Consider the following 27,629-nt stretch of genomic DNA (forward strand, 5'->3'; position numbering starts at 1 on the left):
GAGGGTCTATTGCTGTCCTTGTATCCCAACTGTATTTTCTAGTGGATTGATTACCGCTTGGAGGGCGGCGGAGAGGTTTTACGCCGAGGGCTTCGGTTTTCTCTTCGATAACACATCGCGTGTTGTCTTTGTGTTTGCATCTTCCTTCCTCTCTATCTTTGCCTTTTTATTATCTGCTGTGGATTATGTTCTGTTTTGGCTTAGATAGTTTTTAACCAATTTCATATTATAGCATATGTTAAGTTTCCGCAAACTAGTTGTTTGACATATTACTTGAATTGGTTAAGTTGTATTTTGGGGGTCTAAACGTTCAAAGGTGTTTATACACGTTTTTGAACTTTCAAGAACATATGAAGGTGGTCTCAGTCAAAGACAAACCTTTAGCATGAACATAATCCACAATGGGTTTGCATGCTTTAACCTACTCTTTTGTATATATACTAGGTGTGTCTGGATACCTTCAAAATAGCAAAGAAGCCTAAGATGTCATAAAATTTTCAAGGGAAGAAAGGGAACCCTCAAAATGGAAATTGTCATTAATTGTGAAACATGGTAAGAATAATATGATTAAGCCCCTTTCTATATGTTATAATAGATATGAAAACATACAAAAGGCAAGTAACAAGTAAAAGGTGATAGAGACAGAGAATGTTGATATGATCTACATACTTAAACAAGTAAGAGTGATAGAGATAGAATGTTTGATATAATCTTTTTTTTTTCTTTAGAGTTTGTTCATTGTTAAAGTGCAACCATATTGTCGTGTATTAAAGATAGATTTCACAAATTGCAGTATTGGAGTGGGGAAGAGCCTATAGGTCCTTCAACTATGACAATTTCTACATCATTCATAGCTAATTTGCTATGCACTTGAAAAAAAATTAGGTTTGAGATTTTTTGTTTTTTCACTTTAGCAATTTATAGAGAAAATTTTTCTATGCTTTCATCTAGCCTTTCAAAATTGAAATTGAAAAAAAAAAGCTATGTTTTATAAATACGAAGAGTAATTGGATCCATTCAAATCTGAATCTGCAATAGGAATTGCTAGAAAAAGCTTCATGGATCTGGAAATGGAGGTATGAAAATGTGTGATTGTTGTTGTTTTTTGCGCTTTTTTTTAATTGAATAGTAATTTGTTCAAAATTTTAACAATTTCAGAACAAGATTAATGAAAATACTAAGACTTTGTGTGATCAACTCACTGAGACCTTACATTAGTTGGCTGGTTAAGTTCTAGATGGTAGGTTTTCCTTCAAGCTCTTTAACCTTTAATATTTTGCTTAATGATCAGTTAATTAGTCATTTAACAAAAACAAATAATGATTTAATAATACTTGCAAACTGTTAATTAATTTATCATTTAGGTTTCATCACAAGCTTTTATGCTTAATTTTCCCTTACTTTGGACCAATGAAAATTAATCTCTAAATTAATAAGAATTATTCCTATTCAAAGATGAATTAAACCACCGCATACCCTTGGTGTGATGGTCACTCCACAAGTATAAATACTTGTGGGGCGTGGGTGGCAAGAGCTGGGGTTCAAGTCTCTAGGAAGGAGCTTTACACATATACACACTTAAATTAGGCTAGAGTAGAATTCTATCGCATACTGAGATTCGTGCATTAGTTAGTCACGTACTTGGGAGCCGTGCATCAAAATGGGAAATTGTCACTACAGAACAAGTCCAATTGGGTATTCGAGTAAGGGTTCAACTGTAGGTTGGTAGAAGGTACTGGGATTCCTTTACTTGTAACCGCTTGTTTTGATAATAGTGGAATTTTGGGAGTGATGACTTGAAAATCACCCGGTGGGGTTTTTGCCGTTAGGTTTTCCCCATTCGTAAACAAATCACCGTGTTATTTATTTTCCGCTGCATACTTAGTTTAATTGGTGATTTGTTTGTGCTACCACGCGTTTGCATGTTAATTTGATTAATTATAAAACTTGGCTAATTAATCAATTAATATATCACAAGGGGGTCAATTCGTTTTTGGCCTATCAATTTTCCTGGATGAAGTTTTCAATTTTTTTGCAATAGATGACCAATTTACTTTTGAGGGTCCAATTTTAGCATGAATTTCATCCTAAATCAAAATTAAGTAACGTAATAGTGGTCAAGAATTTTGTAACTTTATTGGCACTACCACCTAATGTTTCAAATAAAGATATTTGAGATTTAAATCTTTCTCCCCAAATTACCAAATAATAAAAGCGTAGAATGACATTTTAGCCATAGGTTTGTGAAATTACCATTTTGACGTTAGCGTTAAATAATAGTATAGAGACAAAAAGCTAAAACCTAGTCATAGCCTGTCACGTGACATTTCCTTTTTAAAAAAAACTAAAATTTATATTATATAAAATAAAACGGAAATAATAAAAAGAGTATGAGACTCGCAAACTGTGAATAACTTAAAAGTTTAAAACTAGCTTTCAATTGGTTGTTAAATGCACAAATCTCTCTCTCTCTCTCTCTCTCTCTACAATTTGTTGAGAAGCTGGCCCAGTCGACCCACAAGCCCGAGACAAGCACACCTAAAGGTTGAAAAAACATAAATGTTTGTGTTTTGTTTTGAATGTTTTGTGGTCTGAATGAATGAGTGTCGGTTCTTCAGTTATTTGATTACTATTAATTACACTCTTATCATGTCCAACTGAAACATGAGAAATTATTAGGTCCACCAAGAGGACTATTGACATGGTCCTTCGAACCTTCCAACTAATAAAATACTGTTATTTATGCAAATGTGACATCATCTAGTAATTTTTATTTTTTATTCCTTATATTGATTAGAAAGTTCACACATATATTTGCATAGATGACATTATCTCATTGGTTAGGGAGGACCACATCAACAGTCCTCCCAAATTAGCGAGATCCACAGTTATGTGAGAGGGAGGAGTACGTATTTATAGTACTCCGAAAGAATTCAATAATTACCCATAAACAAAGCGCTTTTCTTATCTATTTCGTGTTTTTGTGTTTACGTAAATAGTAGTTCTCTCTCTCTCTCTCTTCTTGTATGTAGAAGCTCCTACTAATTCAGTTCTTTCTCTTCATCACTAACAAACTGGTTTTTGCATTGCTGGGAGCTGTTTATAGGGGATTATATTTAGATTACAAAACTGGGTTTTTTTTTTTTAATTCACATTCTTTCAACAAAAAGAGAAAGCTCGCTTGAGATTCCCTACTTTTTTTGCTAGTTCTAGTTCAGGTACATGTGGTGATTCTTTTACTCTATATCTACTTTTCTTTTTTACGTCCACTGGGTTATGTAGCCACCTTTGTTTTGTTCACAATTCTAGTTTTTTTTTCTTCTGTTTGTAAGTAATAATGGTCTCTCTATATGGTACAATGGATTTTTCCCTCTTTTCGTTTTGCATTTGTGATGAAGTTGCTATATATATATATGTACAGTTTAATGGGGAGGCAGTATAATTTGGATTTCTCCATGGATGGAAGTTATCATGGAGATTAGATTGAAATACCCTTTTTCTAGTCAGAGAAAATCATCAAGTGGATTTAACTAATAGATGCAATTGATTTCTTAATCTAAATAATGAAATATGATAGATACCATTGATTGCATGTATTTGATGTGAGAGGCATGTGTCAAGCAATTGACTAATTGATTGCATGTTTCATGTATCAATCTATTTTTTTTTCCTGTTGATGGGAATAGCGGGTATTTGATCAAAATTCAGGTACCAGTAATTGACTAATTGCAGGTTTTTGATATGGGCAACTAAGTCTTGATCTTTGGTCTGAGAATCATATGCCAATCTATATTTTTACTATTGATAACAATGATGTGCGATTTTATCCTATCCTCTGTTTCTTTATTTATTTTATTTTTTTAATGTGTAATTTATTTATCACATGTTTTTATCTATCTGGGCTTTTACATTTTGGGAATTTCAATTGATATAAGCGTAATAAAATATTTGCTCATAAGCCTGTCTTATCATATCCATCCCAGCTTTGACGCAATTGGGTTAAGGTTTTGTCAAATAACTCAAGTAAGTATTTTTCACCAATGATATCATATCTTTAGAGTTAAAGTTGATTTATCTTGATAATCATATTGTAGATTTTATGATTTCCGAGCAAAAGAAAAGGAGGAGGACGGGATCGAGATTTTATTATTATTTTATGAATGCTTCATATCAAACTAGTTTATCAATTTACTAAGGGATTTTGATTCTATTACCTATTTGGAAATTATGTATGGGAAAAAGTCATTAAGCTGCTTGTTGATCAATTTACTTATACTAAATGGAAAATTCTGAAAGCAGTGATCTGATCTGTTTTCTCCTCTGTGTTATCTTAGTTTTCTTCAATATTTTCTGCATTTTGATCACTAAATTTTGATATGCGCAGAATGGCTGGGACAAGATTAATCCAATGGTTGTTTCTTCTAGTATGGGCACTAGTAATGCTCAAAACAGAAGGTGCTAATGTATCAATTACAATTGTTGAGGATGCGGTGGCAAAAGGAGCTGGTAAGAAATCTCTTGCAAGATAAACTGATCAAAATTAGACCTAAATTCTTTTCTTTTCAAAAACAATACATTCTTTCAAATCTTTGTTTCAATATGTTCTGAAATTAGACATATGGAGCAGTTTGTCTGGATGGAAGTCCGCCAGCTTATCACTGGGATAAGGGATTCGGTGCAGGAATTAACAATTGGTTGGTTCACATAGAGGTTTGTCCTTTTGTCACATCCTGTTTAGCCATTTCTTTACCAACTAAAGAAACAATGCCATAATAAATCCTTGAACAGATTGCCTACATGGAAAAAAGAAAAAGAAAAAGAAAAGAAATGGGTATTAATACTAAAGAAATTTTTCTAATGCCAAATAGTAATAATAAATATTACTCTTCAGCTTTTATGAAAAGAATTAGAAAAGGCTAAATATTGTAATTTTGATCACATGTTATGACATATAAATGCTAAAAATTTCTTTCAAATCTAGTTCTTGAAGGCTTTAACAGCTTTAATTAGTAAAATTATTAAGTTGCAAATAAAATAAAAAAAGAATAAACTTAATTTTTTAATATCTTGATGTTATCTGTATGTTACTTTTGTTCTGGTTCTTAGGGAGGTGGATGGTGCAACAATGTCACCCTCTGTCTTAATCGTTCAGAAACTCGTTTAGGTTCATCTAAGCATATGGACAAGGCAGTTGCTTTCACTGGGATTCTGAGTAGAGTCCAAAATTATAATCCTGGTATGACTTAATTGTTTATTGTTTTAGTTAATCTTTCATGCTTTTTTCAGCTTGTGTCACCTCTGTTCTCCTGAGTCTTGCCTTTTAATGAAATTAATAGAATCTGTCTAAAATATCCAGACTTTACAACTGGAACAGAATTAAGATTAGATACTGTGATGGGGCATCATTTACTGGTGATGTAGAAGCAGTCGATCCAGTAAGTTAATTGGAATTTCAATTTTTAATTTCAGGGGACGACCTGATTCCAGTGTATTTTTCCTTTTTCTTGGTGGGTTTTAATTAATAATAATAATTTGATCAGGCTACTAATCTTCACTTCAGAGGAGCAAGAATTTGGCCTGCAGTAATTGAGGACCTATTATCAAAAGGAATGAAAGATGCAAAAAATGTATGGTATATGTATATCCTTATTATCATTTGTTTTTTTTCCCCCTCCTGTAATCCTCACCCTGCCTACAACTTGTCAGGCTTTTCTCTCTGGTAGTTCGGCTGGTGGATTGGCTTCTATTTTGCATTGTGATAGCTTCCGAGCTCTCATACCTAGCGGTGCTAAAGTTAAATGCCTATCAGATGCTGGTTACTTCATCAATGTGTAAGCTCATATATTTGTTCTTCTATCTTGACTTCATATCACAAACAGTTTTTAGAGTTGGTGTAGTTAGTAGTTACACATTCATGTAATTAGCACCTAGCATTGTCTAACAGGAAAGATATTTCCGGAGCACGACACATTGAAGAATTCTACAGTCAAGTGGTTGCAACGCATGTATTATTCAAACCTCTCTCTCTCCCTTGTATGAATTGGCAATTTATATTGCAGTTGTTTTTTTAGTTGCTCACTTATTCAAGTCTCTTTTTTATGTCCAACAAGACAATAGAATTTATCCATTTTTTCAAGCTTTCATTCAATTTTAAAAATTAATACCTATTCTCCACCAAAAAAAGAAATAAGCAATACCTGATTCTTAATGTAAATCTTTCTTTCGGTGTGTAGGGTTCAGCAAAGAATTTGCCTTCATCATGCACTTCAAAAATAAAACCAGAGTTGGTAAGTGTGTCTATTGTGGTATTATTAGTTTCACAGTTCACCATTTCCTCTTCACCGTTACCAACATTTCTCAATTGTTTTGTAGTGTTTCTTTCCCCAAAATGTGGCACATGAAATTAAAACACCAATAATTTTTGTAAATGCAGCCTATGATTCATGGCAGGTAAGCTCATTGTATTCCATGACAAAGTTACAATTTCTTGAATTTATTTTCAATTTGATGTGTTACTATCCTCTGCTTGCAAGAAATCTTTTAAACTTTCCTTTTAATATATACATAGGATAGCTCCTTATCCTTGAAGGTAAAATAAATGTATAAACTGAAAAATAGAAAACTGGCCACTAGCTTGGTTTAAGAAGTATGAATGTCTTCAAGAATTGGTATCTCACTTGCTTTTGAACTTATTTGCATTTAACATGAGATGGTTCTGATATATGGAGACCACTCCATTTCTCATCCATAAATAATTAAAAGAAGGATAAAATTGGTATTGCCTCCCTAAGTCCCTTCATCTTAGACGATATATAACATCATAACTTCTTAAGCAACATTACTGACATAGTTTAAACTTTGAGAAGCAACTTCAAATATCTTCCTTTGGACTGAGGCATTTTGCTTGATGTAATGGTAATTCGTTTTCATTTTAAAAATCTAATTTAAGTTAATCTGATTTTTAGTGAAATTGGAACCTAAGGCCAACCCCAATCCACCACACTCATTTCCCCACCTGAGCCAAGGCCTTGGTGCTTTGAAGAATGGTTTACCACCTTCACTCACTTGATGTGACTGTGTATTTTGGGATTTGTCTCTTTTTTTTTTTGGTAACTGGGATGTTTCATTCAATATTTTTCCCCTCCAAACCTTATATTCTGTTTTTGGAAAAAGCTTTTGTGAAGCTTTCTCTGACAAATGAATAGAAAAAACAAAAAATTAATAAATAAATAAATTCAAGAAAAATATGATGGAAAAGCATCATGTGATTATTTGACGTCTACTTTCTTTTTTATTTTTTTGTGATTATTCTACTTCACAAATTTTTTGCCCATACTGATGACAAATGGTAAGACATATCTATAAATGAAATTATTATTTTTAGTATCTACTTTCATTTCAAAATTAATCCCTTTCATTCCTCTAAGAGCTGTACTATACTCATTGTTTTCTTTCAGATTAAAAACATTTTGGTACCAACTATAGTTGATCCTCATGGCACCTGGCATAATTGCAGACGTAATATAAAGAAGTGCTCGGACGATCAAATTCAAACCATGCAAGGTGAATACCTAAAGCCTCTTTCTTATCCTTGAACAATTTTTCAAGGAGGCAAGCATAGATTTTCAACAACATCATCTTGTCTTCAAGAATAGAGTTCTTCAAGTATATAGAATACCATTGCTATATATCAAGGAACAAGATTGGTAATGATAAGAACTGGCTTCTGGAAATTTGGCGTATTATCTTGATGTCTATTTTCAGGTTTTAGGCTTGACTTCTTAAAAGCATTGGAAAACACTGGCAACTCTTCATCTAAGGGACTATTTATCGACTCTTGCTATGACCACTGCCAAACCGAATTGCAGGAGACATGGTTATTTGATGATTCTCCATTGCTGGCTAAAACAGTAAGAAGCAACTTTATCTTCAATATTTCTTCTTCTTCTATTATTTTATCAATTATTTTACTATCACATTTTTCTTCATATTCTTTTTTACCTTTCATTGTTGATTTCCCTTTTTTGCTGTGGAGTAACTCATTCCATTTTTTTGTATGAAAAACAATTCTACAGACAATTGCAAAGGCTGTTGGAGACTGGTATTATGACCGAAGGCCCTTCCAAAAGATAGATTGCCCTTATCCTTGCAACCCCACTTGCCACAACCTTGTTACCGTTTTACAAGAACACCCAGAACTATAGATTAATGTCAAAATTTATCATTTATATGAATGATAGTTATAGGTAAAATAAGCTTTGATAAGAAATAAGGAAAATAAAATTAATGATTTATCAAGTCTTCAAAATAAGAAAAAGGCACCACTGCACCAAATGGTGTGCTAGGTGTCTTTCCCCATTGCTTATGTATTCAACACTTAATCAAGAATTTTTTTTTTTTTTTTTGATACATTCAATGTTGATTCTATTATGAGCATCAATATCATATTGCAAAGGAATTCTACTCTGAGCATCTATATGTGTATAATAAACAATTTCACGTTGGATGAGATGTGAACTCAATAGTCATTATTGGAAGATTTTTATTATTCTTTTTAAAATTTTTAGAGTTTTAGGTTTTATAATTTTATTTCCTTGTTTTTAGTAGCTTCATGATAATTTTTGTGATTGTGTATCAAGGGACATGTTTAGGAATCTTTTATTTGGAAAATAATGTTTTTCCTTTATATCCATCTCCCATATACAAATGGCCTTGTTGTCTAATGATAAATTTCATCCAAATCAATGAAAAGAAAAGATTCAGGGCTTGATTCAGCATTGGCATGCATTATAACGATGCAGATCACAAAGAGTTATCAGCTCAAAACCTGAGTTCCCTAATGCCAATCCTGCCATCCTTTGAAGCTTTATCCTCAACCTCAATGTGTGCAATCTAAAATACAATCTAAAATACAAAGTGTCTTAGCGAACGAGAGATTTTACAAAGCATAAACTCAAACTCTCAACAAAAAAAAAAAAAAAAAAAAAAAAAAAAAAGGAGGGAGAAGGGAAGAGAGGATAAGATAAGTTTGTGAGAAGCGTCATAGACCCTTTTGCAATTAGTAAACGGACAACTGTGCATGGTGGACTAATTCTTGTAATCAACAAATGCTAGCTGCTAATGTAATTAGTATTCATCATTGTATTTTTATTTTTATTTTTTGTAGCATTGTAGCTTTGTTCAAAGTTATTATTGACAGGAAAGTGTATATAGTCAGAAAGTTAGATGAGCCTTTTGTAATATTGTTTTAGACAATTCTATATAGGTGGTAAATATAATTGATGCCCATTTTGTAATAAATGACATGAATGGTCCTTATAGTTAATTTGTAAGAGATTCTTTATCTTTGTATTTATGCATCTTCTTTTTCTCTATAAAAAAGAGATGTAGAATATTTATAATTATTAATTGCATACATGAGAGAATGATTAATGTTAATTATTAATCCTTTGACTCCAAATTATTAAAGAAAAAGATCATTAAATGGAACCCTTAACTCAACTCTCGAAACATGTTTTGATACATATACATACATACCAAATTGATGTAGTGAGCTATAATGTCATGCGGTCTATAATCCTGGAAATGTTTCCATTGAATTTAAAAGGATGGAAATACCATCGAGATATGATCCACAATGTACACCATAGATAAATGTAATCGCTATTCTAATAAGAAATGTACCACCAAACAATTAGGAAAGAAATAAATGAAAAAAAAAATCAAATCAAAGAAGATAATACAATAAAAAAGATATTATTTAAAATAAAAAAGAAATGCCAATCTAATTCGGAGATCCATCAACTCCAAATCTAATTATGAGGTCCATCTACATACTTAAATGAGTAAGAGTGATAGAGATAGAGAATGTTTGATATAATCTTTTTTTTCTTTAGAGTTTGTTCATCGTTAAAGTGCAACTCTATTGTCGTGTATTAAAGATAGATTTCACAAATTGCAGTATTGGAGTGGGAAAGAACCTATAGGTCCTTCAACTATTACAATTTCTACATCATTCATAGCTAATTTGCTATGCACTTGAAAGAAATTAGGTTTAAGGTTTTTTGTTTTTTCACTTTAGCAATTTAGAGAGAAAATTTTTCTATGCTTTCATCTAGCATTTTGAAAATGAAATTGAAAAAAAAAAGCTATGTTTTAGAAATACGAAGAGCAATTGGATCAGTTTAGATTTGAATCTACAACAGGAACCACTAGAAAAAGCTTCATGGATATGGAAATGGCGGTATGAAAGCATGTGATTGTTGTTGTTTTTTGCATGTTTTTTTTTAATTGAATAGTAATTTGGTTCAAAATTTTAACAATTTCAGAACAAGATCAATGAAAATACTAAGACCCTGTGTGATCAACTCATTCAGACCTTACATTAGTTGGCTGGTTAGGTTCTAGATGGTAGGTTTTCCTTCAAGCTCTTTAACCTTTAATATTTTGCTTAATGATTAGTTAATTTGTCATTTAACGAAAACAAATAATGATTTAATAATACTTCCAAACTGTTAATTAATTTATCATTTAGGTTTCATCACATGCTTTTATGCTTAATTTTCTCTTACTTTGGACCAATGAAAATTAATCTCTAAATTAATAAGAATTATTTCTATTCAGAGATGAATTAAAATTAATTAACATTTATCATGTGTCCTCTAGCCCTTTTGAAGGACGTTCTTCAACCAATGAGAATCAAGTTTTAGTATTTTCTTGAATGAAGTTTTCAATTTTTGTGCAGTAAATGACCAATTTACCTTTGAGGGTCCAAATTTAGCATGAATTTCATCCTAAATCAAACTTAAGTTACGTAATAGTGGTCAAGAACTTTTTAACTTTATTGGCACTACCACTTGATGTTTCAAACGAAGAAATTTGATATTTAAATCTTCCTCCCCAGATGATCAAGTAATAAAATAAAATAAAAGTTGCATTATAGCGTAGAATGACATTTTAGCCATAAGTGTGTGAAATTACCATTTTGACGTTTTTTTTTTTTTTTTTGGAGAAAAACCATTTCGACGTTAGCCTTAGGGTTTTCAACCAATAATTTAGATTATTATACCATCTATCATTTACAACTTATCTTAATAGTTGTAAAATATTTTATGAAAATTAGTATGGAATAAATTTGGCATTCACCTCTGGGCCCACAGCCACATCTAAAAGCGGCCCAATAAGGATTTTATATTTTTTCAGAAAAGACCTTAATAAAATTCAAACCTGATTGTTCATTTCCTTAACAGCATCAAACACCTTGTGCCTCGCCTGAGAGCCTGAGAGAGACAACTACTTCTACCAGTACCGAGAGATCGTTTTGAGAATAAAAATGGAATGGGGTTTCGTGCATAAAGTTTGGGACAAGTGGGCTTCTAACAATATCTCCTCTTCTTCTGGTAATTTCAACCCCACAAACCACAACTACTATGTACTATGTTTTGGTTTTGCTTTTATTTTTGTAAAAATTAAGGAAATATTTGCTATTATTGCTTCTTTCTTCTTTCTTTGGGGATAAGTAATAAGTGAACTTTATTAACAAATGAAAATGAACACTACATCAGATCTTTGAGTCAATGAGTATACTTTTATGTATAGCCACATGAATCCTAAAAATCTTGAAAATTTTCTCTCCCTTAATAGCATTCCATGAGTTCGTCTTACTGAGGCAGTCATTAATTGTCCCTGCCTTTCCCTTATTTCACTTTCATGCATTTTATCAAGGTGAAGGATCTTGTACCTGTTAAAGTGTGATTGAATTCACTTTTGAATTGTTAGTTCATCAATTCAGGAAATATGTGAAGATAGGTTTGGAAGACGTCTCAATGCACATAAAAAATTCTGAAACAGGATCCTCATGAAGAATCGTGAAACTTGAACACAAGCTTTCACCTTTAAGGGGTGACGGAGGCACTCTCTTTTCATGTGAACCTATGATGCATAGTTATGAGTTTTCTTTAGAGTCATCATATATTGGCTGTGTTGTTTTATTTTAGGAAGCCTTTAGGATTCTTAATCATATAGGTCCAGTTAGTTTTTGATAGATCCCTTGGAATTCTGGGTTTGTGGTGCCTAATTTAGTTCTAATTTTTCTGAAATGAAATGGAGTTTGAAGATGTGTAAAAGTTGATATTTGAGTGAGTTTCCTCTTGGGGGTGAGCTAGACTTTCTGGAAAAAAATAAAAAATAAAAAAAAAAGAAAAGAAAAGTGAGTTAGCTGAATTTCCCTTTTGAACCTTTTGCCAAATAAGTCAAAAAGATTTTAGGAAGCATGCAAAACCTTTGTTTTGCAACAATTTTAATGTCACATGCCTCTTAAATCTTTGAGTTGAGTTAGTGTAAAGTGCTGGTTTGTGTTGAATTGGCAAATTCATCTGATAGCTTCATTTTCGACTCAAGATTTATGCTAACTAGAGCAATGTTGTTTGTGTGTGTGTGATCCATTTATCATAACCTTATAAAAGAAAAAAGAATGTGTAATTCCACATCTAATAATGCTTTAAGCTCACAAGTAATTGCTAACATTTAGCTCGTGAGTGATAAATCCAATGGCATCTCCTTTTATAAGAGCATTGGTAGCAGCTTCCCTAAAACAGGGTAAGGGGTCAATATAGGTAAGCAAAACCAAAAATCACCCAAGAAACAACCCACATCAGCCTTCCTATCCATCCTTGTTTTAGGATTTTGTTACAGTGAATATTTAAGGAAGCATTGTTCATTCCCCAAATCAGTATTTTATTGTTTTTGTGTCTTGGTCACTGTGATAAAGAAATGTAGGTGTTTTGAAAAAAGAGGGAAATAATAAAAAATGAATGAGGAAATAATATTTAAATGAAGTACGATTCTAAATAGGGAATTTGATGTGGGTGAAAAAGAAAAATAGTTAGCTAAAATAAGAAAAGTAGGTTCTTATCCTAAAATAGGGAGAAAAGTTTTGGTGAGCTACTACCAATGCTCTAAGGGCAAAGGTTTTGGGTTTAAGACCCACCAGGTGTATATGTAACTTCTCTCCTCTAACAGCACTGGTAACCCCTTCTGTAGCCAAGAATGATGTGAGTAATCTGGGACAATCTCCCCTTGACGGGCCTTCTGATAGTTTCTGGAAACATAAACTATCTTCTTCTCAAGAGATCCTTGAATTCAAACTAAAATCAATAAAAAATGTAATTGCAAACATTTAATGGTCCTTTGACCAAAAGGCATCCCCACCCCACCCCTCCCCTCCCACCCTCACAAAGGATAAATTATTAGAATTAGCCTTTAATGTTTTGTATGTATTTCTTTCTAAAGAAATAATAAATCAATAACTACGTCAATTTGATTGTTGGATATAGATTGCACCCTATTCATCATAGCTATTATGAAGTGTGCATGTCTATGTTTTTGTATTTTGCCTTGCCTTTCCAAATAATTTATACATGTTGTTTCTTTTTTATGTTATGACCTGTGATACTTAAATGGAAGAATAAGGTTTTTATTTTTATTTTTATTTTTAATTTCCTTTTGCTCTGCGAATGACCTTTGCCACTTATGGTTTGTTCACTGTTCATTTTGGGATTTCCCAATGTACTGTCCATTCAAAAAGTCAACAGGCAGATTATTAATAACTTTCCTAACAGTTACTTTATCTAAAAAGTACCCTTTTTTGTTTACTTTATTTGAGTGTAAATTTTCGGATGGCAATTTTGGAAAATGAGAACTATTTATGTCAAAGACAATAGAATCCCTATAAAAATTTGGATCTTCTATGCTGGACTAACAAAATGGGATGGATGCAAGGAGTAAGTCACAAGAAATGTCTCTTACATGTTTTTTAGTTCATTTTGTTTAGATGTACTGAATTTGATGGTTGACTAGATTCTTGCAGTGCAAAACAAGAAGGAATTAAAGTAAATCCCATTGAATTGAGCCAATTTGTGGATTTCATCAAGCGTGACAAACTCCAAACTGAGACCTTCATTATTGGGCCAAACCAGTGTAAGTTATCCCTTGGCTGTGACCAGCAATTATAATGCCTATGTTCTGGAAAAACAAGTTCATTTTTAATATATTTTGCTTAATATGTAATGGAAAAACAATGTGGAGGTTTATTAATATTTCTCATTACAGAAAACATGTAAGAAAAAAACTATGATCTGGAAAAACGACGAATTCTTTTTTTTTTTCTTTCTTGGTGGAGTATATGTTAGGTGAAAGAATCACCTATAATTGCTGTTTTAGTGCGGACTGCAGCTTTGGGAAAGATTTGGACAGGTGATATATGAGGAATCAAAATTTAATTATAGTAGTCTGGTGCTGTATGTGCAAGACGAATGGCAAGACTGAATCATTTAGTACTTCATTGCCTCATAGTCAGAGATCTCTGGTCTTTCCCTCCTTTTTTATCCTCTTTTTGGTATTATGTGGACAATAACATATACTGTGGTACATCTGTTAGCTTGTTGGAAGGGTTGATTGGGAAAGCATAAGCATAATATTATTTAAAATACGGTGTATTTGGAGTGAATGGAATTCCCGCATTTTTTTTTGAAGGACATGAATGTGCAGGCAAGATGTCAATCTCTTGTTCCTCAGAACATTAATGGCTATACTTTTTCTCCCATGTTGGATTTTGTTGAGTTGCTAAACTTTCGATGTTAGCTTCTTTTATTTTCTCATGCATACCTCTAGTTTACTAGGGTTGTGCACCCTTTATGCACTCTTTTAACATGTTTATTACTTATATAAATAAAAATGGTAAAGAAAAATATATGTTCTGGAATCTGTAAGCAACTGCAGGGTTCCAGGATACTATCATTTTGTAGAAAACCTAGTAGAACTAAATCATTTTAAACATAACCTATATGTATTGTAAAGCTTTTACAATTCTAATGATTGTTCTATTGATTTGAAGCATGGAGGAGCCAATGACATTTCTGTCAAATAGCATTTTTTAGTGTTTCTAATTGAGACGTCCATGGTTCAAATCCTTGTTCCCCCTCCCCCGCCCGCCTCCTCCCAAGAATGTATCAAATTTGAAGCATAGAGGATATTGTACCATGTTTTGGAACAGTTGCCACTAGATTGCTAGGGACTAACATTTTATGCTATATGGTGAATTTGCTTGGCATATCACATCATGTCAATCCATATGAAATAGGTTTTATGCATTGAACCTATGTGTCTCAGAAAGCTTTATACATCTTAATTATAATGATATAGCTGCTTTATTGTTTTTAAAGTTTGGTGGATGGGATTTGATGACAGACTTGGTCACTTCAATTCATGAGAATTGGTTCTGTGCAAGGTGCATGAACACTTCAAAACCTGCTGGTGAAGGTGCTATTATCATGCAAACAGCAGCATTCCTCTTGGTTGCATTGTAAGTATGCATGCACTTAAATGCATTTTGCTAATGTATGTTTTCAATACATTTAGGTATTAGGATGGAAATTTGAATGGGATATGGGATGGGGAACAAGTGGATATAACTTTTCAAAGGGTTTTAACCTTTTTGCCTACTTTCGCCCTTCTTTGGCAGGTATGATGGTTCTATTGGATCAGCATCTCGTGCTATGGCGGCTGTTGATCAGTTTGCATGGCAATTAGGTCGAAGAAATCTTTAACCTTGGTTCTAGCGATAGTAGATTGTAAGTTGTTATTTCCAGTTCCATTTGCCTGTTGTTATTACCTTTATATTTATATATAATAATTCTATTCTTCTTGTCACTGTGATCCTCATCATTATCACAATCTTATTAGGCTTATTAAATGATTTGATACAGGGGTTATCTACAATGAATGAATCAATACATAGAAAGCATGTTTGGTAGGATGGTTTTTCTTGGTGTTTTTTTTTCCTTGACTTGTTGGTGCCTTGTAATACCAGATTTGTTAGGCTATATATAGAGGTTGAATATTTTTGGGTTTTGAAGGTTTTAGAGTGTAATAGAATACCCTCCCTCAAATCAATTGTGCTAGCCATGCCTTGGTAATTTCCTAGTATTTGGTATGTGTAGGGATACTTCAAGCAAAGCTGAACTGAGTTCTATGCTGTTTTGACCTAGGTTTGGTCATTGGCTTGGCTCAAGCTTGAGTCAAGCAGTTGAACTTTTGTAAGTTTGTCTAGGCAATTCTTAGCCAGGCCTGTGCTTGGCTTGATTTAGCACTTTTGTGGATTTGATTTTTTGTATGCAGATAGGGAAGCAGAAACATAGAGCCACATTAACTCTTTAACCAATTTATGTCAACAAATAATCGAACATTTAGGAAAGTCCCCATTCTTTATATTCGATTAACTAAAACCTAACTATAGAAATGAACTATTGTAAGCATGGGCTGTAATTATGGTCGATTGGGTCTTATTTTGGGTTTTATTTTGTTATTGGGCTTTGTTTGCAGGTTGTAATGGTTATTTAGTTTGGTTTTTGTAGTAAAAACCTATAGAGTCTGGTCCTATTAGGTTTAGGTATTACTTGCATATATATATATTACTCCTACAATCTATAGTACAGATGGGGTTCAAGTGATAGTGACATATTTTGTGGTGCCCCATGTCTGTGGTTCAAACCTTATCTTGCTTTCCCCTAATATCTACCTATCTTAAAAAAAAAAAAAAAAAAAAAAAAAAAAAAAAAAAAAAAAAAAAAAAAAAATTCCTATAGTACAAAGATCCAGCTCAACTAACATTTATTAGCTGCTAAACTAGATTTGCTACAGTTCCTGATTTAGAGGGCGTTTGGATTGCACTGAAAGTGGCTGAATGCATTGTTGCGTTTTCCAGCTTTTTTTTTTTTTTTTTTTTTTTTTTTTCTTTCAACCGCATTATTTGACCAAGTCAATTGTAAACAGTGTATTCGTACACTGTTCACGGACCCACAAATTTCACTTTTCAGCAATTTTTTCATTAAAAATAGGTCCCACGATACTATTTACACATTTAAAAATTATTTTGCTACAGTGTTTTCAGTTTCAGTTTTCAGTTTCAGCAAAAATAAGCTCAATCCAAACGGATCCTTAATGTTCACAATCCTGAATCAAATATAATTTTCTTTATTCATATAAGATCAAATTGTAAGAGTTTCTTAATTCTCATAAAATTAAACTGTGGCTCAATAAAAAAGTCATCAATCAAACAGAATAGTAATGTTGATAGACTTTATTTTTCACTAGTCACATCAAAATTTTGCACATTTACAACTCAACGACCAGAGAGCTGAGAGTTGGAGGCAGTGGCATTGGAACTAGAGGAGCCGTTGGAGGTGGTTGTGTCTCCATGGACTACTCTTGTATCAGAATCAACAAAGGCAGTTCTATTTTGCGGGCTATGCTCCAGAGGGCCCTTGCTTTTGAGCAAAACGACGACTTCAGACATTGTGGGTCTCAAGGAAGCTGATGCTTGAGTGCACATGAGGCCTATCTCTATAATTTTCTTCACATCTTCTGCTTTATACTCATCTGGAGCTAAATTATCGTCCACCAACTCCAAGTGCATATCATTCACATACAGTCTCCAGGCCTATGTCATATTATAAAACATAATCAACTTGTAAAATGGGAAGTTTAAGCTTTCTTCTATTAGTCCCAAAGGAAATTTTAGTGAAAACTATTTATTTAAATTGTATCCTTTTCTCACTTGTAATTTAGGTAACATAAACACATAACAGCTACCTTATATCAGTTTGTCCCTTTTTTGGTAAAAATATTATGAGACATTAATGAGTAATTTCCTCTTAGGAAAGGACAAACTTTTCTTTAAAATTTATTTGAGGAATCTCTTTTAACCGATTATTTAGTAATTCTTATAGTTTATCACTATGCCTCGCATCGATTCTCTCTTTATTATCACAACTTTTGGAGATGTTGCCACAATATTAGTAATGTCATTATATAATAAGACTTTTGAATATATGATTAGAAGCACAGATAAATGGTCACTTAACAAGTTAAAAGGGTTGTTTCCCCTCCCCAAACTAATTTGGAGCCCAGTTTTATCCAATTAAAAAACAGTTCTACAACATCACACATGGATCTACCACTTTTTCCCACCATTCATACTTGCACATGTCAAGATTGTGGCAGAAGTACAAACAAAGTTGTGTCCACTGACTCTCATTAAAAAAAATGAGCACTAAGTAGTAATGTGTACATGCACTTGATACATATTGGCTCGATTTCTTATTGTTCTACATTGCTAACAGGAGGTATGTAGCTTTGAGAACATACCCGTTCAAGTAGATATTCGCTGTCAGCATCAAAATTCACATCGGTAATCTTTTGGCCACTAACAATTTCAAGGGCAACAACGCCAAAGCTGTATGCATCAACCTTCTCTGATAATTGACCTTGGATTGCATACTCTGGTGCTGTGTATCCCCTGGTGAGTAATGAGATGAGATCTAATTAATACATATTTTGCAGAACCAAAAAAGGCCGTAATGGAGCTTTTGCTACCAATTGGTCCCCATCCGCATGCACAAATATCTTGCATCAGTTGATTACATTTGTAGTAACATGTAAATCAATCTACTTGTTAAACTAAAAACCTTATATTGAAATAATATTGACATTCTCAAATTTCAATTAACCATCTAATTTGATATTCCCTGGGTGATTTTTTAATGTTGATGATGTCTTGATATCAGACTGCTAGCTAGTGTCATCCAGTAACCTCATGAAACTAATGAGATGTGATTAAATAAGTGATCCAGAAATCTACTTTGGAAAATTTTCAATTATTTACTCTTTAGAATCGTTTGCACCATCATTTTTATTTTATTTTATATATATATATATATATATATATATTTGGTGTTAGGAACACCTTTGCAATGTTGATTCCCCCCCCCCCCCCCCAAAAAAAAAAAAAAACTTTGCCTTTTGGTTTTCTTTACTTTTTAATTCCCATGATTGGGTATTTTACAAAAATGAATTAATGTTCTAAAATTATAGATGTACATGAACTCGGTAAGAAATGTTGTCTAATACAATTACAAATTCCCTTGGACTCTGAACTAAAAATTGTCACAATTTTGTTCTTTTGGTAATTAGTTGTTACTATTTTGACTTACATTGTTCTTGCGAAATTGGTGCTGAGATGACTTTGATCCTCTGGCAAAAGTCTTGCCAACCCAAAATCTGCAATTTTGGGCTGCATGTCGTTATCAAGAAGAATATTGCTGGTTTTTATATCTCTGTGAATGATACATACATGGAATTGCTCATGTAGATAAGCAAGACCACTAGCTGTGCCAACTATAATATCATTACGTTGTTTCCAGTTGAGAATGGTCCTTCTTTCACCTATTTCTCGTGGAAAAAAATGCACAAACAGAATTTTTTTAATTAAATACATAAGTAAATAAATAAATTTTGACAAGTGAACTTTAGCCTCAAGGTGAGAAAGAAGGAAAAAGGGAACTTATTACACAAATTGTGCTAAGGTGTGTAATTTTGTGGTTTATAAGCTAGATTGACACCAACCTATATAATAGTTAACTCCTAGAATAACAATGTTCTTATTCTCTTACAATAACATTCAAGTTTTCTTGAGATTGGAGAGATGGGCTTGGATTACCAAATAAGCATTTGTCAAGGCTGTTGTTTGCCATGTATTCATAAACGAGAAGTAGTTTTGGTCCTTTGCTACAGCATCCAAGAAGACGAATAAGATTCCTGTGATGAACATTACTTATAAGCTTGACCTCACTTTCGAAATCTGCCTTTTCTCTGCGGGATTGGCCTATGACTAGCTTCTTCACTGCAACTACTCTCCCATTCTTAAGAATACCCTATTCGATGTTGTAATAAAAACAGAGAATTAACTTAATGTAAGCATTGTCCATTATCGAAACATGATTAATAGTAGCTATTTCACATGGCACATACTATGGTTATGGTAGTCAACTAGTTTCAAGAAAAAGAGTCATATAGATGAGATTGATATTTTGAGTTATATACGTGTATATACACGCACACACATAGAAATTCAATTTGTGATGTTCGTTTCATGATGATTACTCTTTATCATCAAGTCTAAGACACTAATTAGTTTTTTATGTAGGTGAGGTCTAAACTCTAAATTTCTTATTCGTTACTAGCTAAGTTAATTGAAATGTACGTAATATGATAGATTTAATGGCAACTAGGTTACCTAAATTCATAAAAATGACATAAGCTCACTGAAAAATTAAATGATCATACACGACGTGCATGTAATATTTTCTAAAATTTCATATTTTTCTTTAGTCTTACGTACCTTATATACCTCACCAAAGCCTCCTTCACCTAATTTGTTTTCTTCACTAAAATTTTTTGTAGCTGATTTCAAAACATTATACTTGTAATTCATAGGGCCTCGCAACTCAGATGCTCCTAATATGCCATCTGTCAAAAAAAGATAGTTGAAATCCATCAGTGTTATATGTAGTAAACTTGTATAGATAAATCATTGGTGAAAGATTAAAACTATAATGGAGGTATGTATCCAAACTATAAAAAAATTTAAATGATATGGCACCATATACACCATTAAATATTAGAAAGAATTCCCATAAAATATATATATATATATATATATATATATATATATATATATTAGAAAGAAAATATAAATTTTGAAATAGGTTCTTTCATTTCACTTGAAATGGAGAGGGATGGAGGGGATCCTATTTTGTTGGTTGGCTTCTACGTTGGTGTTAAAAAAATAAGGGTAATATATATGTATATATATTTATATATTTCTGAGAGAAGGTAAAGACTATATTTGATCCTTAAGGTTGGCTCAATTTTTCAGTTTTTTTAATTTTTTTTTAAAGCAATCCAATCCTGATTAATTTAAAATGGTCCAATTTAGTCCTTACCATAATATTAATGATGATGTTTCATCTGACTAGCTTATTTACAATAATAAAGTGTCTAGGTATTTTATAAGATACATGCACAACTTAGGTGAATTAAAATTGTTATGCTACTTGACTAACTGAACTATAATTCCATGTGAGCAAGTTGGAGGCTCATCATTGCTACATGACTACTATTTTACTAAACCTACACATTCTCACACTCAATTTAACAACTTAATGATTTGTGCGATTGTAAGTGATTGATAAAAAATTGTAGTCCATGTAAACATGAATGAACGTAGAGTGTCTACCATAGTCGTACACTTCAACAAATTGTGAAATTGAGTGTGAGAATGGGTGTGTCCCTAAAATTATTCTAGTAGAGGACCCGTTTTCAATAATTTGGACATTCAAAATTTTAACTTTGACCCTCCCAATTTATTTGAATTTTTTGAACTAGTCTAATGATGCTCTAAAAAGATATATAAAATTTTTTAGAATCAAATGGCACATAAACGTCTAGCTAGGGTAAGGATCTAATTAAATAATTTTAGATTAATTAAGGATTCAGTTGCTACTTTTAAACTTTTAGGACTTAGATGAAAAAGGGGACAAATTTAAAGGACTAATGTAGACATTTTCCAATATGAATGTGCCTAATCAGATGGCACGTAAACACATAGATTAGGGCAAGGACCTAATTGAATCATTTTATAGATTAATTAATGATTCAGTTGCGTGGTAAAAAGGTATGGTTGGTTCCTATGTGTAATCATACATGATGTAGAAATTAAAAATAAAATTAAAAAAGAATGCTTGAGTCTAGATTATTCCTTACAAAATAGTAGAAACCCTCACATGATACTAGAGATTACTATAATATTGTTATGTCTAATCAAACTCATTCGCTTATATTTTTTTGGATTAAATATTGTCCAAATATTATAAAAACAATTACCGAAGAATTTTGAATGTTAAAATTTTAAGTTTCTTTAAATATTGAAATAGATGGCATCATAGTAGGGACCCAAGTTTACAGAAAAAAACTACAAATGTTTTTTGAAATCAGAATATGTTTTGCAATCGACTCTGATTTGAAGACAGAAGGGTTGAGGAAAAGGCACTAGCGAGTTAGAAAATATAATAGGATATTGTTAAAAAAAAGGTAATCAAAATAAAAAGGAATTGTGTGAGAGAGTAGGGCTCATATTTTGAATGAGAATGTAATATTGATAGCTAGTATATAGAGGTTCCATATGACAGAAGAGTAAGTTTAGTGTCACAAACTTTTTCACAACTTTATTGCGTAGCAACTTGTGAGTTGTGAAAATAAAATAGTGGGTTTATGTGGATCCATGATTTTACCACTCACAAGTTACCACGTAACAAAATTGAGACAAAGTTATAGACAAGTTTATAGGACTAGACTTATTTACAGGTGAAATGGGTAATGAGTGGAGCAACGGATAATAGGTTGAAAAGGTCGTACCATGTGTTCAATAAAGATATATTGGAAATTTCAAAGTACTAAGTTAAGGTGTTGACTCTCTCTCTCTCTCTCTCTCTCTCTCTCTCTCTCTCTCTCTCTCTCTCTCTCTCTCTCTCTCTCTCTCTATATATATATATATATATATAAGTTAAGGTTTTGACCGAGAATCAAAACCCTAGTTTTTTGATTACATGAAAAAAATAGTTGCCACCCTCGAGGATGTTGGCATGGTTGAATTCAGATAAAACTATTTTTGTTGTTTTTCTCTTTATTTATAACTATGGTAAATTTCATTAACATATCTTGAGGTTTGGGCTAATATATCTTGAGGTTTGGGCTAATATCAATTAGGACCAAGATTTTTAAAAACTAATCAGTTTGGTTCCTAAAGCCAACTTAGCCCCTAAAACAGTTGAGAAAAAATAACACTGTTTATGGACTAAGTTGACTTTAGAGACTAAATTGACCAGTTTTGCAAAGTTTTAGACCTAGTTGGTATTAGCCTAAACTTCAAGGTATGTTAGTAGAATTTACCCTTTTAACTAAATTACTTAGGTCAACAATCATCAAGCAAATTGTTAATTTATAACTACGATTCCAACACCTTCCTACAAAACCAAATTGATTGATAGGCTAAATATGATTGTCAAAATCCACATTGGTTTACCTCTAATCACTTCCTTCCGCATTTTTGATAGTTTCCCAATGCTAGCATGCGTACCCACTAGCTTCATTCATTTCTTGTCTTTACTCTTTCCTCTTTCCACCCATTGAATTCATTTTTTGTGGCCTTTGTGCAGCAAACTGTCCTCTAGTCCTCACACCACCAGTGCTCCTATTTGTATGTGAAGACTACAAAATAAAAAATAGATCCACTTGTTAAAAAATATCCTAGTCTACACAACCATTCAGGAAAGAGGTTACTCAACTAAATTACTTGTGAAGAACTTGGTAGTATATCCCAGGTCTCCCTAGGTGTGTGAAACTCTGGTTGTGAGGAAGAGAACCATCCCGCTCTCCTGTGAGATGGCCTCGCTTGATTTCCTTGCTGTGAGAATGAAGGCTGAATGGCAGACATCATGTTGTAGGTGTAGGTAGGCTACTGGGATGGTGGCTAGGGTGTAGGCTGAGGTGTAGATCTGGTACTAGGTGCAGGCACCCATCCCCTTGCCTGCAACAAAACCCAGTTTCAATACATAAATACTTTTGTAAGTTTAAAAACAAGTTTTTTTTTTTTTTTTTTTTGCCATTTAAATCCCAATTACATACTTATAACTTTTTCTCTTTCAAGCCTCTATCTCCTCTGCCATGGTGTCTCTCCAGTGATGCCAGCCTTGCACCCTCTTGAGTTATGCCCTTCCTTTTTGCATTTCCCACATTTTACAAGTCTATTCAGCCTACTTGCTTTGTAAGGGTTCCTTCGCTCATCAGAAGCCCTCTTTCTTTGCTTGGGTGGCCTGCCTGGTGGTTTGTATATGTGAGGTGCTAGGGGAGTAGGCTGTCCAGTCTCAGCCCATTCTGACTGGCCAGGCATGGGAGGAAGTACCTCCTTGTATATCTCCATGTAAGTTTCTTTGAAATAGCATGGGTGGGTATAGTCTTCTGGTGTCTCAATGTTTGTATAAATGACTGTTATGGCATGTTTGCAAGGAATGCCATTTAAATCCCAAGACCTCCAGCTACATGTCTTCTTGACAAGATCAATTACATGCCTCTCATACTGACTGCCTACCTCATAAAGGAAATTGCCAGCTGGGGTAGTACCAAATGGCTTACTTTCAACCTTCAATTTCTCCAACCTATCTTGTATGCATGGACACAGCTTTCCAGCATACTTCTGTATCCCTTCCTTTTTTGTGTAAAGCCTAGTCATAAGTCTAACCCTAATCCACTCCAACATTGCCAAGATAGGCTTGTCCTTAGACTTCAATATCATTGTATTAAAATACTCACTCAAGTTATTTACCAAACAATCTGTTAAGGCCCTAGGAGTGAAGTGTGACCTTGTCCACTGTGCAGGTGCAATATTTGCAAGATACTCATATGCCTTTTCATCCAAATCCCTTATGTACTGCATGCATCTCTCAAACTCCCTTACTGTTGTGGCAACAACACACCTCCACAGTGCATCCTTCAGCTCCAATCCCTTGTGATCAACTTTGAAATTGTTGTAGATGTGTTTCACACAGTATCTATGCTCCATAGTAGGGAATATTGTCTCTATTGCAGGTATAAGCCCCTACAAATAAGCAAAAAAACAAACAAAATAGGCTAGTTTAGCAAACAAAGTAAACTATTCAAGTGTAACTGAACAAAACAAAACTTGCATATCTTTTGCCTAGCAGAAATGAAGACCAACTGAAGCTCCTCTGGCCTCCCTATATCATTAGCAAAAATTTCCAAAATCCAAGACTCCTTGGTTTCTTGTTCCACAATAGCCATGGCTACTGGAAAAATGTTGTAATTTGCATCCTTGGCAGTGGCAGATAAGATTTGCCCACCAAATTTGTGCTTTATGTGACAACCATTTAAACCTATAAATGACCTGCATCCACCTAAAAATCCTACCTTCTGAGTATTGAACTTAACATACATCCTCTTAAATTTTGACTGGGAAGTCTCATCAGCCATTTCTGTCTGCAGTATAACCCTACTCCCCTTGTCTACAGTGTTTATCATTTGTGCATAGTCCCTAAGGACACCATATTGCAATTGCTCATCTCCATTGATCAAATCTTTTGCCTTTCTCTTTGACCTATACACTTGGTTTACACTTAGGTCAACATATAAAGTTTGCATCACATGGTTGTGTACACCACTCACCTCCCAATTTGGATTTTTGCTAAAATCCTCAATGAACCTCTTAGCAACATAAGCTGATGTTGCTTGGCTGTTTTTAAAAGACTTGGGGCAAGTATAGTCATCAGTTAAGGTCTTAATTTGAAATGTTATCTCTCCACTTATTTGAGATGCATAACATCTCCACCCACACCTATTCTTGCAGTGAACATCTTGGTCCTCTCATTAAGCTTGAATTTGATGTCAATAGGTTTTTTGATTGCATACTCCCTCAAAGCAGCTCTGAACACCTTTGCATTAGGAAACTTCATCTCCTTCTTCAGTACAACATTTCTCATGTCACTCTTAGCATTAAACTCTACATGCTCAAGTACCTGCTCATCATCAGACCCATCCATGCTTACTAAGTCATCCTCAAGGGTTGGCTCAGCCCACTCAGGGTCTGCATGGAATGCATTGCTTGATTCTAGGGCTGTGTGGGGTGCATTGCTTGATTCTGAGGCTGTATTGGGAGCAAAACCTTGTGGAGCTGAGTTTTGAGCAGTAAATATGTCATCACCAAAGTCATCCCCCTCTAGACCTTCATTTAGCCAATCATCATCATCATCATCATCATCATTATCTCTTTCAACGTTTTGTTCTTCAACCCTTGCACTAACCTCAACATCCTGTTCTTCATCTCTTGCACCAATCTCAACATCCTTAACATCTTCTTCTTCATCATTCTCATCATCTTCATCATAATCCAAATCTATTTCATCCCTTACTGCATCACTACCTACACCACCATTTGCCACTCCCCCTTCATCAGGATACTCAACTGCCAGTGGCTCCACATCTATGTCAGTATAGATTATGATTTTTTTAGCTGGCCATGCCCTATGAAAGGTGGTCATGTTCAAGATATCTGCATCTGTTTCTATATCTCTTAAATCATCCTGTAGATCACCTTCAAGAAGTAAATACCTATATCTACTATGTTCTTTAGGAGCACCAACTAGATGGCATAAATCTCGAATTTCAAAGAAACTCAACTTGTTAGGGTCAATCTCTGTCAGTGTATGTACAGACCCACCCACATATTCAACGGTTGGCTCCTACACAAAACATCCCCCAACATGAATTTCAATGTCAAATGTGAAGTCAATCATTTGTAATTAAAATAAGTAGTTTGTTTACACACTGACATATGGAAAATGACAAGAAACCAAAAGAGATAACAAGCCAACAAATTGACAACAAGACAACAACACACGGACAAAGGACCACATAAAGCACATGCAAAACTAGATTCCCAACAAATTCATAGGGACCACACTACCCACAGCTCACAAACAAGTGTAATCATTGACAAATAAACTTGATTCTTTCAAGTATACGCATTATATAAACAACCATAGCAGTACATTAGCTACATCCTAAGCGATTCTACATATAAATGGCAAAATGCACATTTAACATACAAAAAAATTTTAAATGTGCAGATGAACAACAAAACCTAACTACGTGGGTGGGTCGCGATAAAAAAATAACATCAAGAGCCCAAATGCAGATGAACAGCAGTCACACATACGTTGTTTAGCTTCAATGATGCAAAACAAGTGTTTTCTCCCCCTCCAAACGCTCCAAATCACGAAGAACAAGCTGATCGCACCTCAAGTCTCTCTCTTGAAAAGTTTTTGAGTTTTGGGTGTTTTGATTCGCGTTATGTTCTGTTTTGAGGTTAAAAGGTGTTTTTGTAATGGCAGAGACCGAGGTGGGTTACGGAGATTGACGGAAACATACCTCAAGTGGGTTAATTGACACTTTTCAAACCACAGGTAGGCAAAGTGATTTTCGCCTAAACCATGGGTGGGTAATGTGTAATTATCCATTTTCTTTTTCTTTTTCTTTAAAGGGTAAAGGGGGTTATGTTTGGAGAGCTAATACTATTTTAGGAGTAATTCTATGGACACAACAAAAGGTTACAATAATTTCACAACATTTCTAAATTAATATGCCATATCATTAAAAAACAATTTTAAAAATCAAAGATTGTGATGGGCCCATATGTGAGTTTGTATGATAATTAGGAATATTGTGAATTAATTATCGTCTTCTGTTCTGTTTTTTAGGGTGATTCACAGATCATTATTAATATTTTAAATATATTGGTTTTAATCTTTCTTCTATTGATCATTTAGTTAAAGATACTTTGCGTATAGCTGGCTCTCTAGTGAGTTTTTCCTTCAAATAAGCTGCCAGAAGAATTGTCCCAACAGAAAAAGTCATCATCCTTTTCATTTTAAGTTGCTCAAGCTAAGAACTGTCCCAACACAAAGTCTAAGGATTTGTTTGTTTGAGGGATTTCAAACAAGATGGAAAATTTAGGGAAAAAAAAAAAAGTGGAGAGAGAAAATTGGAAGGGTGTTTAGTTGGGTGGAAAATTTTGTGGTGGGTCCCGATGTTTTCTTTCTAGACCCACCAAAAAGTTTTCTGTCCAAAATAGAGAGAAAACTAAGGGGAGAAAACATGGGTTC

At 33.5% G+C, this 27,629-nt stretch overlaps 3 protein-coding genes across 3 annotated transcripts; 1 reads left to right on the top strand and 2 right to left on the bottom strand.

Moving 5' to 3' along the window:
- Positions 1–4,285: 4,285 nt before the first annotated feature.
- On the top strand, positions 4,286–18,582 carry LOC115971664 (pectin acetylesterase 8-like). Its single transcript, XM_031091669.1, has 18 exons — positions 4,286–4,506; positions 4,628–4,710; positions 5,107–5,236; positions 5,287–5,291; positions 5,337–5,435; positions 5,541–5,627; positions 5,707–5,831; positions 5,945–6,005; positions 6,234–6,287; positions 6,373–6,450; positions 7,458–7,563; positions 7,765–7,910; positions 8,076–8,201; positions 11,279–11,399; positions 13,858–13,977; positions 15,247–15,361; positions 15,521–15,629; positions 18,180–18,582. The coding sequence occupies exons 1-17, from the start codon at positions 4,377–4,379 to the stop codon at positions 15,603–15,605; spliced, it is 1,671 nt and encodes a 556-aa protein (XP_030947529.1). The 5' UTR covers positions 4,286–4,376; the 3' UTR covers positions 15,606–15,629; positions 18,180–18,582.
- On the bottom strand, positions 17,157–23,000 carry LOC115971665 (cold-responsive protein kinase 1-like). The gene is made up of 6 exons (XM_031091670.1): positions 22,979–23,000; positions 20,237–20,364; positions 19,556–19,769; positions 19,050–19,281; positions 18,205–18,355; positions 17,157–17,497 (listed from the first exon to the last, which is right to left on the bottom strand). Exons 1-6 carry the CDS (start codon positions 22,998–23,000, stop codon positions 17,180–17,182), a joined length of 1,065 nt encoding a protein of 354 aa, XP_030947530.1. The 3' UTR covers positions 17,157–17,179.
- A 605-nt stretch (positions 23,001–23,605) lies between these two features.
- On the bottom strand, positions 23,606–27,381 carry LOC115971666. Its single transcript, XM_031091671.1, has 4 exons — positions 27,304–27,381; positions 25,321–26,207; positions 24,667–25,201; positions 23,606–24,550 (listed from the first exon to the last, which is right to left on the bottom strand). The coding sequence occupies exons 1-4, from the start codon at positions 27,379–27,381 to the stop codon at positions 23,606–23,608; spliced, it is 2,445 nt and encodes an 814-aa protein (XP_030947531.1).
- Between the last annotated feature and the right edge of the window lie 248 nt (positions 27,382–27,629).

Source organism: Quercus lobata, chromosome 12 (assembly GCF_001633185.2).
Source record: "Quercus lobata isolate SW786 chromosome 12, ValleyOak3.0 Primary Assembly, whole genome shotgun sequence".
Classification (NCBI taxonomy): Eukaryota; Viridiplantae; Streptophyta; class Magnoliopsida; order Fagales; family Fagaceae; genus Quercus; species Quercus lobata.